This window comes from Oncorhynchus nerka, linkage group LG8 (genome assembly GCF_034236695.1).
Source record: "Oncorhynchus nerka isolate Pitt River linkage group LG8, Oner_Uvic_2.0, whole genome shotgun sequence".
Lineage (NCBI taxonomy): Eukaryota > Metazoa > Chordata > Actinopteri > Salmoniformes > Salmonidae > Oncorhynchus > Oncorhynchus nerka.
In genome coordinates this window covers 58,483,608-58,499,117 of record NC_088403.1, presented here as the reverse complement: position 1 = coordinate 58,499,117, position 15,510 = coordinate 58,483,608, and the positions used below count along the sequence as shown (strand labels likewise).

Below are 15,510 nucleotides of genomic sequence, written 5' to 3'. Positions count from 1 at the left end.
CTATGGGCTACAGTAGTAAAGGCCAAATGTAATCATTTATCAAATCATTTTTTATTTAAAAAAATTATACCCAAAGGGGTCCTAAAATTCCAAATCAACTAGCTAAATGATCTATGGTATGGCCATCTTAAAACTATTCTATATGTTAGCTTAGTCGAACACAAAACTATTTGACATAAACAGTTGCATTCATGAGTTTCCTTGACAAATGTCAGTAAAGAAAATAAGGTCAGCCAAAGCAAAAACCTGATCAAAATGAATTATAAGAAGAACAGAAATGGTTTGCTCAGTGGGAAATGAATATCCAACTAGTCAGTGACAACTGTGTGGAGTTTGTGACAGCAACTACGTGAGCTTATACAGCATAATAGACACTACTGAATGTCCTGGGATTTCCTCTGATTTTCTATGTAGAAGAACCCTTTACCTTCTAATGACGCTTGTGAGTAACATATAGCTCAAAACATTCTGACTCTACAGATGTTTTTGTAAAAATTACCCGGCCCCGGGCCCCTTCTGGATCCGGCCTTACCTCACAAACTCCGCTATAGCTCAGCCCCCGTTACACACATACTAATGGTTGGTACCAATGCGCTGCCACGCCCACTGCCACGCCCACAGCCTAAGCCCCATTTTGATCCAGAAAAACCCCCTGGGTCCATGAAGCTGTGCATTTCGATCCAGAAAAACCCCCTGGGTCCATGAAGCTGTGCATTTTGATCCAGAAAAACCCCCTGGGTCCATGAAGCTGTGCATTTTGATCCAGGAAAAAACCCCCTGGGTCCATGAAGCTGTGCATTTTGATCCAGAAAAACCCTCTGGGTCCATGAAGCTGTGCATTTTGATCCAGAAAAAACCCCTGGGTCTATGAAGCTGTGCATTTTGATCCAGAAAAACCCCCTGGGTCCATGAAGCTGTGCATTTTGATCCAGAAAAACCCCCTGGGTCCATGAAGCTGTGCATTTTGATCCAGAAAAACCCCCTGGGTCCATGAAGCTGTGCATTTTGATCCAGAAAAACCCCCTGGGTCCATGAAGCTGTGCATTTTGATCCAGAAAAAACCCCTGGGTCTATGAAGCTGTGCAATTTGCAGCTCCTCTTGTGGCATGCTCCCAGTTTAGCACAGATGCTGCCAAGTTAACATTTAAGTCTATCACTCAGCTCCTTAATTGGCCAGGGACCTGTAGCACAGGGGGTTATGGGAGGTGTAGTGTTCTAGCTGACAGATATCTACAGTATCTAGTATACTGCATAAGTATATTGCCATTGAAATGGTTCTTGCATGTAATACTCAATAGTGTTCAGAAACACTGGAATATTGACCCCAAAGAAAGACTATAGACACTTGACATTTGCAATGCCAGAGACGTGGGTTCGATTCCCATGGGGGTCCAGTACTAGGGCTGTCGCGTTGACTGTATTACCTCCACACCGGCAGTCATGAAGGCAGTCAAATTCCACGTGACTGTTTAGTCACAGTAATTAGGCTTCTCGAAGCTCTGATGCTGCTGCTGGTCATTAGTAGCCTAACACACTTGCTAACTGCCTGGTACTCAGCACTCTATTGTCCCTCTAATCACTCTGACATCAATGAAAATCGATTCAAACACTTCATGAGAGCTCATGTTGTGCAACATTTCTATAGGCTATGAATTTGCACGAGAAATCAGAATGATGGCCTCTACTAAAAAAGAGAGGGATCAGCTTTCTATAGGCTAGGCCTACTATATTTATTTCTCTTTAATAAGGTGTGGAGCCTAATAATTTCTTAAAATTAAGCACATTCATCCGCTTTACAAGGGGTGTAGAGCCTAACTGACATACATAAGCAAGCGTGACTTTCAAGTTTGGGGAAGAAATATTTTGCTATAAAAATGCACCTTTATAATAAAATCATTAATTGCATAATGGCATTTGTGGTCACTTTTGACAATGGTGTTTTCCACTAATGGAACATTCACGCTTATATCCTACTACCATGTGCGCACTGCTGTGCTTATAATGTGAAGAAATAGCCTAATAGTTTATCAACATTTTAAGCTTAACTTTCTGATCTGTAGCATCAGCAAATTGCATATTAATTTGGGCTCCATCACATCCCACAACTGTCCCAGACTATGTTTGGAATATTTATTTCTCGCACAGAATAGAATAGGTCGACCTTTGTACTATGTGGGATAGTAGATTGACATAGGCTACTGCTTTTGCTGTTCGTTAGGCCTACTCATCTTGTTAAATGTGGACAGTTCTTCCAATATCTTCAAAATACACTTCTGAATTGAATAAGGATGCGCAGTCGCAACCCTGATAAGTCTGTCTTAACTTGTAGCCTGTGAGAAAGACCCAATCACGCGATGGAGCGCGCAGCCACTGGCACACTGGCATTATCAAGTGCTTGTCAAATTGTGAATGAGAGACTGATGTAGTGTGTACAGCCTGCGCAAAAAAACAAAGCAGAGCTCATGCTTTTCAAGCAACTTTTTTCCAAATCATTATTAGAGTCGCATCATGCAGCCTTACAATGTATTAAAAATCAAAACATACAGCCCAACGTTTGTAGAACAACTAAATTAATAACTGTAAATTAAACATATAGGAGGACCAGTTTCTTTGTTTACCGATCAACACAGAATAGCTGCATGTGTTCACTCTGTCAAATCGTTTGGAGAAAATATTTATATTTTATTCAGCTTTGTTCAATTGTATTCTTCATACTATAATATAAAATAATGCCACTGAATTATAAGCAAATCATGGCTGCTAAAAGAACTAGTGTAGCCCACAGTCATTTGGCATAGCCACATCAGGACAACTCAGAGTATGTTATTCTGTTCTTATGAAATAGACTACATCATGTTTCTTTAGACTTGTCTAAAATAAATAATGGATTTATTATGGCTATATTACATGGATTTATTAGACTTTTTAAAATGTAGATGTTCCATATATCTGCATCAGTGGTTATGTCTGGAAGCCCGGAGATGCTAAATGTGTTAATGCTAATTAACGGTCAACTACTGTGACCACACAGCCCTTACCAGTACAAACAAAATACAAAAATGTACGCACTCACTACTTACTGTAAGTCGCTCTGGATAAGAGCATCTGCTAAATGACCAAAATGTAAACGTATAGACACAAAGACGACAGACAGATGGACGGACTGACCTCAGTCTGATCTCCCTCACTCCGGACCACTGTCCTCTTCACCACCTTGGAGAAGCCGTCTCCCTCCTCCACGCTGACCATCTCCTGCTGAGATCCCTGCACCGTCACCTCCTCTCTCTCCACACCGTCTGGAGAGAAGTACTTACGGATCACCTTCCGTGTGATCTGGGGGAGAGAGACCAGAGAGAGAGGAATGTAGAGCACTGAGCTGCATGACTAGGCCATATAAGAGCAAACACACTTATTTGCCTGGGAAAATCATTGATAAATAGTAGTTATGTAATAAATAATCATCATTTGGTGGGAGCTTATATTTTTCTTATGTTGTTGAGGTCTACTGTAAATCGGGGAGTGTTCTAGAGGTCAGTGTCTGTGAATGTAGGTGTAAAATGTCCCTTTACCTTCTTGACTACCATGTTTCCTTGCTCATCCATGTACTGTTCTTCTGTAACTGTCTGGGGAGGGATGTCTGGCAGGTCATCCGCCTAGAGAGAGAACATAGTAAATGCACAGTCAGAACACTGACTTAACAGACCCGAAACACACACTGGAGTTAAGGTAAGTACACAAAGGAACCGGTTTAAACATTGCAATCTCAAAAAGGGAAATAAACCAACATAGATCAGTCATTTCTAACCATTATCATATACATTACCATATCAACCATTATCATATACATTACCATATAACCATTATCATATACATTCCCATATCCACCATTATCGTATGCGTTACCATATCCGCCATTATCATATGCGTTACCATATCCGCCATTATCATATGCGTTACCATATCCACCATTATCATATGCGTTACCATATCCACCATTATCATAGGCATTACCATATCCACCATTATCATAGGCATTACCATATCCACCATTATCTAACGTCACAAATATTTCATCAATCTGTCACAGAACAAAATGATATGGCAGATGATGGTGCAGTATAAAACAAAGCGGAGACAGAATGAGACAGAAATCTAAACATGAATATATATATACAGTGGGGCAAAAAAATATTTAGTCAGCCACCAATTGTGCAAGTTCACCCACTTAAAAATATGAGAGAGGCCTGTAATTTTCATCATAGGTACACTTCAACTATGACAGACAAAATGAGAAAAAAATCCAGAAAATCACATTGTAGGATTTTTAATGAATTTATTTGCAAATTATGGTTGAAAATAAGTATTTGGTCAATAACAAAAGTTTATCTCAATACTTTGTTATATATCCTTTGTTGGCAATGACAGAGGTCAAACGTTTTCTGTAAGTCTTCACAAGGTTTTCACACACTGTTGCTGGTATTTTGGCCCATTCCTCCATGCAGATCTCCTCTAGAGCAGTGATGTTATGGGGCTGTTGCTGGGCAACATGGACTTTCAACTCCCTCCAAAGATTTTCTATGGGGTTGAGATCTGGAGACTGGCTAGGCCACTCCAGGACCTTGAAATGCTTCTTACGAAGCCACTCCTTCGTTGCCCGGGCGGTGTGTTTGGGATCATTGTCATGCTGAAAGACCCAGCCACGTTTCATCTTCAATGCCCTTGCTGATGGGAGGAGGTTTTCACTCAAAATCTCACGATACATGGCCCCATTCATTCTTTCCTTTACACGGATCAGTCGCCCTGGTCCCTTTGCAGAAAAACAGCCCCAAAGCATGATGTTTCCACCCCCATGCTTCACAGTAGGTATGGTGTTCTTTGGATGCAACTCAGCATTCTTTGTCCTCCAAACACGACGAGTTGAGTTTTTACCAAAAAGTTATATTTTGGTTTCAACTGATCATATGACATTCTCCCAATTTTCTCCTGGATCATCCAAATGCTCTCTAGCAAACTTCAGACGGGCCTGGACATGTACTGGCTTAAGAAGGGGGACACGTCTGGCACTGCAGGATTTGAGTCCCTGGCGACGTAGTGTGTTACTGATGGTAGGCTTTGTTACTTTGGTCCCAGCTCTCTGCAGGTTTTTCACTAGGTCCCCCCGTGTGGTTCTGGGATTTTTGCTCACCGTTCTTGTGATCATTTTGATCCCACGGGGTGAGATCTTGCGTGGAGCCCCAGATCGAGGGAGATTATCAGTGGTCTTGTATGTCTTCCATTTCCTAATAATTGCTCCCACAGTTGATTTCTTCAAACCAAGCTGCTTACCTATTGCGGATTCAGTCTTCCCAGCCTGGTGCAGGTCTACAATTTTGTTTCTGGTGTCCTTTGACAGCTCTTTGGTCTTGGCCATAGTGGAGTTTGGAGTGTGACTGTTTGAGGTTGTGGACAGGTGTATTTTATACTGATAACAAGTTCAAACAGGTGCCATTAATACAGGTAACGAGTGGAGGACAGAGGAGCCTCTTAAAGAAGAAGTTACAGGTCTGTGAGAGCCAGAAATCTTGCTTGTTTGTAGGTGACCAAATACTTATTTTCCACCATAATTTGCAAATAAATTCATAAAAAATCCTACAATGTGATTTTCTGGATTTTTTTTCTCATTTTGTCTGTCATAGTTGAAGTGTACCTATGATTGTAAATTACAGGCCTCTCTCATATTTTGGGTGACCTTGCACAATTGGTGGCTGACTAAATACTTTTTTGCCCCACTGTATATCATAGGCATTATCCAAAGTTCAGCACAGCAACAAAATTACCCACAAGCAAAAAGTCAACTCCCATCTAAACCCAGCACCACAGCACACTATGGCAGCGCCCACTCCTCTACATGCTCTCCGATGCCCGATACCTGGATGATAACTCTGCGTCGGACCACCCTGGAGGTTAACACCTCTTCCTCTGAGTTATCCGATGACAGCAACCCTAGCTCCTCATTTATCTCCTGAGAGACAGCACACAGCCATTGTGAGCATAATAGATCATTATATCATGGTTACACATTTTGTATAGTTACTGCAGGCACAGTTACTGCAAGAACAGTTACTGCAGGCACAGTTACTGCAAGAACAGTTACTGCAGGCACAGTTACTGCAAGAACAGTTACTGCAGGCACAGTTACTGCAAGAACAGTTACTGCAGGCACAGTTACTGCAAGAACAGTTACTGCAGGCACAGTTACTGCAAGAACAAAACAACAAGCAACAGTGTTCCTTCTTTTCTCTTTCTCGGTTGGACTTTTTACTTTTCTCTCATTGGAATAGCAAAAAGGCATTCAAAAGTAGGCTATCGTAGACCTGATATAACTTTTCAGAAATAAATCAAATATGAGAGAGGTTCTATGAAATGGTGTTGGAGATGGAAGATGAAGAGAAGGCCCAGTTGTACAACACCCCTTCAACAAAACCAGCCATGCAAGATATGTAAACGATAATCCAAAGAAATGGTGGTTAAAGTCTAAACAAGTACCTCTGTATGGAATGTTGATGTGGAATATGAAGTATTGACAGTAAAGGTTTGACAATTATTTCATTTTTTTTAATGGAATTTATTCGTATGTACTGTACTGTATGTTCTCTTCATTGTATCAGATACCTTAGCTGAAAATAGGAAAATAATTAGCAAACACAGCAAGCAAACATTCTCAAAGGTAAGTATATTCCTTATTTCTGATTTTGTCCCATGATTACTCCATTGTGTTGGTCAGTGACCAGTGGTTTGACTTGTAAGTATACACACATGCAAACACAGCACTGATAAGCTTTTTGTACTTGTGTTTGAGTGAGTTGATGCCCTCTCTGGACTGTGGGAACACTGCAATCAGCCTGAGAAGCTGGGACACAAGCCAGGGCAGGGTGCAGTCGTCATGCTCGACCTCTTACCCGTTCCAGAGAGTACTCATCGTCATCGTACCCTGCCCGCGACCTGGAGGGAAGCTCTTCACATGTGGGTACAGTTTCACTTTCACTTTCTGGTCTGTCATAAATGCCATAATCCCCAAGACTTTCACTACCCGATGAGAAGCGCTTTTGGTCATCCACCCGTAGGAACTGTGCGCTGTATATAGGGCTCCCTTTGAGGAAGCCTGTCTCTGGTGTGCTGCCGAAGGGGGTTGGGGAAGGAGGCTCTTCAATGTGGTAGAGGTCTTCAGGTTCCTCTGGCTCCAGATCCTCTGGCTCTAAGAAGTCTGACAAGTCATCTTTGCAGTCAAAGAACTCCAGGTCTGAGTCTTCTTGGGCGGAATCTGATTGGATATCTGGTCCAAATGCAGAGAGTGATTTCTCAAATTCACCGAGCACTCGCTTAAAGTCTGGGGAGAATTCAAAGGCGTCTGCGGATCCAGGTGTAACAGACTTGGAAGCGGACTCAAGACCTATCAGGGTGGTCGTCGTGACCTGACTCTTATCTGACAGAGAGTCACTGAAGACGGGCGAAACTGGACTCATATCAGTGGGAGACACCTGGCTACACTCAGAGACTCTCAGAGACTGGCGTCCGGAAAACACAGCTTCATAGTCTGGAGGCACCAGGAATTGCCTTGACATCGGCGAAAATAACTCACCCGATTGATTCTGCTCAAATTCCTTGCATGTAAATTCACTCGAGCCAGAGAATTCCTGACGGGCAGAGTCAGGTTTCTTTAGTTTAGGTGTGACTGCTCTATGGGTAGTGAAGGGGTCTTGTTCACTGATCTGCAATGGAGTTGATATAAGAGGTTCGTAGCCTGTGGCTGTCTTCATCTGTTTAGTAGATGCCAGTACTGATACACTGGTTTCTTGACTGAAGGCTGGAACTGCCTTTTGCTCATGTAAAGTACTTTCCATTATCATGGTAGACTTTAATTCACTTTGCATCTTTCCATAGCCGGTCTGCAACAGTATTTCCTTGGCAGTTTGAGACGGAGCCTAGAAATAAATGTTGACATCACTTGAACATGGATTACTGAAATGCGTTGTTACAGCATGCACCACCGACATCCCATCAACAAACTGCATAACACTAATAGAGTGCTAGGTCTTGTGATTCATTTTCTTCAACAACATGTTATATTTTAAATCACTGCAAGAACAAATTTCAAAACAAACCATTGGAGAACAAACCATACAATTACAGTAATGAGATTGTGCTTTTTCACAAATTATTAGTTACATCTCAAAAGAGACAAAATTAGTTAGTTACATCAAACACCATCCAAGTCTATTGTGATTGCACAAACATTCTTTAGAATCCAGACATCCATTTCAACCACACAGTGTTATTATCATCCTCCATTAGCATGGGAGTTATTCCATTATTTCATGGCACGTGCAAGTCAGCTTTATCATGCTCTCTCTCTTACCCTCTGTGGGTCTTCCTGGGTGTTTATTGTATCAGCACTGGGGCACAGGACCTCTACTTCTTCCTCTTTTCCGTCCTGGACCTTCACTGGTTGTTGACTTACTGGGACGTCTTTCTGGACCTTTTTGACGTCTTCTAAACCAATAGTGGCTTGGGGAGTTGGGATGGTTTCAGCATGCTCTGAACCATGCTTTGTCTGTGTCCATTCCGTAGATGAGGTAACCATTTCTGCTACTAGTCCACTGACCCTTGGTAAGCCTTGATCTGTCGTGCTCATTTGTCCCTGTTCTATTTCAAATTCATTATCGGGGACTGACAACAGAGTGACACCCAAGGACTTTTCTTTGGGTGACAATGGGACACGCTCAGAAGTTAAAACAGTTGTCACATCACTCAACGTACCTGCTTTAAATGTCATTGTTTCTCTACCTGTAATAACTAAACTTAACTCTTCATCTGATTCACCGGATTCAGGAGACGACTGCCTTCGGAGGACATTGGCCCAATAATCTAGAGGTAAGGCTACGAATACAGTGTCTGATGACACTGATTCAGGTGAAGACGTTCTATCACTAAGGGGTTCCATGAAGTACTGAGATAAAATCCTCATAAACTGAGGCACCGGTGAGTCAGGCGATAGCCGCCGATTCCTGCCGACTAATTCTAGGGAATCAGGTGAGGATGGCCTACTCTCTAATGCTGACGGTGATATGGCCATTAGCTCATACTCAGAGCCAGAAGACATTGATTCAGGTGATGATGACCTGTGTTCTATTGTGGCGCGCTCCATATTACATGAATCCATACGTGATACACCTGATATTGTATACTGAGGGATCTGTGAGTCTGGAGAAAGCGACCTGTTGTCATTTATCTCATGCATTGATTCAGGTGAAGATGTTCTAACGTCAACCATTGACATGGCTGATTCTAGAGACATGGGTCTGTATTCAGCTGACTCAGGGGATAGCGATCTATCCTTCTCAACTTGTTTCTCTAATAACACAGATTCGGGTGATGATATTCCAACATCTGCCTTTAACACTAATGTTGCAGGTGACATGGGTTGGCACTCAGGTGCATCGTACATAAGATTGTATTCTTCCACCATCATGGTTGTTCCAGGTATAGGTGAACCAGCCATTGATTTCTGGTCTGTTTCTTCACGTGCCAATATTTCTGATGGTAATACGCGCTCAGGAATGAGACTTTTGGCTGACAACTCTGTTTCCCCACAGTTTGATTCTACTGATTCAGGTGACAATTGTGTAGGTTCAGTAGCAAAATACTCTGCAGTTGATATCAAGTGTTCCGAATCCGACAACACTGATCCAGTGGAGGATAATTCCCTTATTGACACAGATTTTGGTAACGCCTCCCTATAATCAGGGACAGGACCCTCGGGTGTTAATGGTCTATGTTCATCAACTGATGCTAGTGATTCAGGTGAGTCTGGTCTCACCTCATCAAATAAGGACTCAGAAATGAGTGGTGCATATTCAATATCTGAAGCAAATGATTTGGGTGATGATGACCTGTACCCAATGGTTGAAATAGCAGATTCAGGTAACATCTGTCTAAACTGAGGTATGGGGGAGTCAGGAGACAATGCCATGCATTCATCTATAGATGCAATTGATTCAGCTGACGAGCATCTATCCTTAAGAAGAATTGAGGCAACTATGAATAACTCTATTTCAGATTCCGTATCTGAGCATATCGATTCAGGCGATGTTGATCCATTCCATGCCACTAGTGTAGTAGTTTCGTGCTGTGTGTACTTGGGTACTGGGGAGTCTGGTGACAGAGCTTTAAACTCATCTACTGATGCCGTTGAATCGGGACTGTCGGGTCTATCTTCAATCTCAGAAATCAAAAGAGTGTATTCTGTTTCAGATTCTGTTTCATAATCTGCCAATGATTCGGGGGATGAGGACCTATATCCAACCATTGAAACGATAGATTCTTGTAATGCCTGTCTAAACTCAGGCATGGGGGAATCTGGAGACAGACACCTGTACTCATCCACTGATGCTGTAGATTCAGGTGATGATGATCTGCTGTTTGTCAGTTGCATGACTGATTCAGGAGACATGATTCTATACTCTGATAAAGACTCAGGTGATAAGGGTCTTTCCTCTGTATCTGATGCTATTGACTCAGGTGAGTCTGGTCTCTGCCAAAAGGAAAAAGCCTCAGAAAGTATGCATTTGGTTTCTGAAGTCACTGATTCAGGCGATGAGGATCTGTATCCAAGAACAGATTCAGGTATTACCTGTCTAAATGGAGGTACAGGAGAGTCAGCGGACAGTGATCTATGTTCATGGACAGATCCTAGAGATTCAGGAAAGGACGATATTGTGTCAATACCCAGAGCTATTGAATATTTTGGGTCTATTTCAACATCTGAATCAGATACTGATTCAGGTGACAATGATCTATGATAGGATTGAGCCGTTTCAAGGGAAAATAGTGAATATTGGGGTATGGGGGAATTCAGAGATAAAGATTGACATGCTTTCAATGACTTTACTGACTCTGCTGAATCTGATCTCAAAACAGTCTTTATCTTAACTGACTCAGTTGCGAGAGGCCTATATTCAGACTCAGAATCAGGTGTGAGTGGTCTTTCCTCAGTAACCTCAGTTGATGAACTTTGACTTTCTCTTTCTGATGTCTGTACATACTCTATGATATTGTCAGCATACTCAAATATACCAGTTTTGGGGGTTTCCCCTACATAATGGGGGTCATGTATTGGAGAGATCAGCTTCCAAAGCTCTGCATCATACTTAAGTTTGTAAACTGGGACTCGTATGACTGATGGAATGACAAGTATTCCTTCTTCAAATACTGTTATTGGTGACAAAGATGGTTCTTTTGGAGTGTGGGTGAAATCAGGTACTGACAGTCCTTTCTGAGCTGTAGGTTTACTAGATTCAGGAAATAATTGGGCTGTGGACTCGAATGTTATTGGTGGACTTTCTGGGACATCAACATCTGATTCAGTTACCGTTATTGTTGACATGGAAGGCGTCACATCTTGCTCCATTGAAGGTTGTGCTGAATTAGGTACATAAAGTATTTTCTGACACTCAGGTTTAGATGATTCAGGAAAGAATTGGGCTGTGGACTCAAAAATTATTGGTGGACTTTCAGGGACTTCGACACCCGATTCAGTTACCGTTATTGGTGACACACAAGGTACCATGTCTTTGTCTTTTAAAAGTGAGCTATTCTCACTGACTGATCCAGTCGACTCAGGTGATAAGGGTCTACCTTCAATAGCTACAAATCTTGACTCAAATATCTCAGAAACCTCATCATCTGGTAACGATTCAGGTGATGATGACCTATGGTGAAACTGAACAGCTTCACAGAACAATGGTGAATATTTGGGTACGGGGGAATCTGGTGACAATGACCTATTCATTGTTCCTGTAGACGCAGGAGACATTGTTTTAATATCCTCCAACAGCATCAGGGATGAAGATGACATGGGTCTGTACTCTGATAATGACTCCGGTGACAGTGACTTAGAGTCATACTCCTCAGCTGGAGAATCTATTGATAACGATTTACGTTCAGGTTCCGATGTCACCTCATACTCTATTCTTTGTCCAGCATACTCAAACACACCTGTTTTACTACAGTAGGTTTCTCCTACATATTGTGGGTCATTTACTTGAGAGATAAGCTTCCAAAGTTCTGCATCATACACAAGTCTGTACTCTGGCACTAGTATTGCTGATGGAAGGACATGCGTCCCTGATTCGGATACTGTTATTGGTGACACAGATGGTGATACAGATGAAGATTGAGCCAAGGCAGGTACTAATAGTCCTTTTTGAGGTTCAGTTTGACTAAATTCAAATAATGGTGCAGTTGAGGACTCGGTTAATATTGGTGAACTTTCAGCGACATTAATACCTGATTCAGTTACAGTTATTGGTGACACGCATAGTACCATGTCTTGATCTTCTGGAGGTTGAGCCTCGTCACCAGTGGCTGATAGACCTAATAGAGTTTCAGGTTTACTAGATTCCAGAAAGGGTGGAGCTGTGTACTTGAATATGATTGGTGGACTTTCAGGGACATATACACCTGATTCAGTTACAGTTATTGGTGACACGCATAGTACCATGTGTTGGTCTTCTGAAGGTTGAGCTACATCAGGTACTGATAGTCCTTTGTGAGGTTCAGGTTTAGTAGATTCGGGTAGTGCTGGTTTAGGTGCAGTTACAACTTCTGCAGGTTTCGTTGGAGGTGGGTTTGTAGAAGGTAATGCTGACTCAGATAATTGTATTTCAGCAGGAATTTCGGTCTCTGATTCAGATGCTGGATCAATTTTGGCGGACTTTGATTTAATTTTTTTTGCGGGTTTCGTCTTTGCCGACAATGGATTGAGTTTTCTTTTGCCCTTTTCAGTGGACTGCTGTATATCTGGATGTATATTTTGCATGTCTGTTGAAATAGCAGGTTCTGACATTACAGGGTTAGGTTTAATGGCTTCAAATGATTCTGCTGCCAATTGTAATTTTTCTGGAACAAGTGTCAACTTTGCTTTTGTCACGGATGGAAAAACAAGGGTTTTAGAGGATTCCAATTTGGTCAACGCTGGATACGTGATCTCCTTTTTAAAGTCTAAAGCTTCAGGTGAATATGATCTATGAGCTGCAGGTATAGACTCCAGCGACATTGGAACATATTCAGTGTCTGACAATACTGATTTAGATGAATCTGATCTATAATCAACAATAGAGTCGGGTAATAAGTGTCGAAACTGAGGTATAGGTGATTCATGTGATAGCGCTCTGTACTCATCTATCGATGCTACTGATTCAGATGATGAAGGTCTATCTTTATAAAGCAATGAAACTAAGGGTGCAGTTTCATAATCTACATCTGAAAATATAGACTGGGATGATGATGATCTACAGAACGTCACTAAAGCGATGGGTTCAGATTGCCAACATTGTGGAACTGGTGAATCTGGAGACAGAAATATATCTTCATCTACTGATCTTGAAGACTCAGGTGAGTCTGGTCTCTGCCAAAAGGCAAAAGCCTCCAATGGTATACATTCAGTTTCTGAAGTCACTGAAGTCACTGAAGTCTCTGATTCAGGTGAGAATGATCTGTATCCCGAAGTGGAGATAACCGATTCAGGTATCACCTGTCTAAACTCAGGTACAGGAGAATCAGGGGATAGGGTTCTATGTTCATTGACTGACCCGGTAGATTCAGGTGATGATAACCTCTTCTGTAAATCCTCTTCAGGAGATAGCGGTCTATCTGATGAAAAATGCCACCTCACTGTTTCCAGAATTACTGATTCAGGAGACGATGCTCTGTCTTCAGCTTCGTAAATTACAGATTCAGGTGAAATAGATCGACAATAACTACTTTCACTACCTGGAGATATCGCTCTGGTAAACTCTGCCTTGTTTGGAACCATAGATGTCAATGGCCTAAACATTTGTCCAGAGGCATAAGCAGGTAATTTTGCAGTTTCCCATTTAATCTCAGGGAATGGTAAAGGAGACAGGGGTCTAAAATTAGGTATGGACGAGTCAGGCAAAAGAAGCCTAAGTTCAGTAACGGATGACAGTGATTCAGGGGATGAGGCTCTACTCTCAGTCAACAGTATGGATGAATCAGGTGTTGACGGGCGATACTCTAGTATAGGTGAGTCAGGTGATTGGAACCCAGACCTATCATCTGAAGTCACTGACTCTGGCGAAGACGATCGATCATGCATTGAAACTACAAATTTAGTAGCATACTCAGACCCTGAGTCAGGTGATGAAGACTTTTTTTCGGTTTCGGAGGCTGTAGATTCTGGCACCAAAGGCATGAATGACTCTGATAAGAATGTAACAAAGGCTTCCTCCTGACTTGAAGGCTTATGTTGAGTGATAGGTAAGGTTATCGCAAAACTGTACTCTACCTCCGGTATAACAGATTTGGCTGATCTGGAGTCAGCCACTGGAGGATCTAACACCTCTCCTGGGGGCTCAGCAGTTGATTCATGTGACATCTGGATTAATGCAGTGCTGACAATGGATTTTACTTTGACCGAATCTGAAATGAGAGTGGTTCTTGACACGTCAGATGATGTTTGAGCTATTGTCTGGGATTCCTTACCCACCTCAAAGGTGATAGACTCTGGGGTCAAGGGACTGATATCTACAGGTCTGACGTAAAGCTCAGCCTGGTCTACATCAATCAAAGGCATGGAGGTAGGGGAATCCTCTGCATAAACCGGGCTGGCTCTGTAAGTACCCGCTACTTCATCCAATTCCATTGGTGTTTTCCTGGATCCTTTACTAGTTGACTTCACTACATACCCAAACAGGACTTTGTAAAGTCTGTGTGACACCTCGTCAATATGATCCTTTGAGAATATCTTATGTGTCTCTTTGGGTCGTACCACCTCAGAAGACTGAGGCAGCTGAGTAGACTGTGGTACATTTATGGGCTTGGCTGTAATACTGATGTTCTCTGTGACCCGTTCCGTTGTCATAGTGACAGAGGTGGTGGAGAGGTAAGTGTAGTCCTCTGAGGTTTGCTTTAGCTCCACAGACAGCTCACTGAAGTCTGGCTCGGCCTGGTCACATTCAGTCAGACTGTCCTCGAAGTCGGTCATGGACAACGGACGGCTCCCACAGACACGCTTACGACTTCTTGTGGGTGACTGTTGGTGACTCGTTGGTGACAACACCCATTTGTTGTCGCTTTCAGCCTGGGGGGGCTGAGTTGACCCCTCACCCCACTCTGCACCTCCCTGTGCCCCGTCCTCAGAATGCTTGACAGATAGAGAGGGCGAGGGGGGAGGGGTGGGCCCTTTGTAGACAGGATCTAGGACGTGAGAGGTGAGCTGGTAGGGGGAGGTGCGGTACAAGGTGACGAAGGGACTTACTTGTTTGAAAGTGCCCATATGTAGTGACTCAGCCTTCTCCGGTCCAGTATCTGATGTACCGCCCACAGAACTGAGGAACAAAACAATAACAAGGTCAAACATCTAATCCCCTTTGAAGTCTCCCAAGTCCCTCTTTCTGTTGGTCCCTCTTTCTGTTGGTCCCTCTTTCTGTCTGTCCCTCTTTCTGTCGGACT

The 15,510-nt window shown here is 42.6% G+C and overlaps 1 protein-coding gene across 1 annotated transcript in view; it reads right to left on the bottom strand.

Annotated features, from left to right (window-relative positions):
* LOC115133654 (microtubule-associated protein futsch-like) overlaps positions 1 to 15,510 on the bottom strand; it is a 225,581-nt gene that overhangs the window by 9,905 nt on the left and 200,166 nt on the right. Inside the window, exons 38-42 of the mRNA XM_065021938.1 lie at positions 8,396 to 15,386; positions 6,939 to 7,961; positions 5,909 to 6,001; positions 3,570 to 3,653; positions 3,169 to 3,333 (exon numbers count right to left, since the gene is read on the bottom strand). Of these exons, the coding sequence (XP_064878010.1) occupies positions 3,169 to 3,333; positions 3,570 to 3,653; positions 5,909 to 6,001; positions 6,939 to 7,961; positions 8,396 to 15,386 (8,356 nt within the window). The remainder of the gene's footprint in view (positions 1 to 3,168; positions 3,334 to 3,569; positions 3,654 to 5,908; positions 6,002 to 6,938; positions 7,962 to 8,395; positions 15,387 to 15,510) is intronic.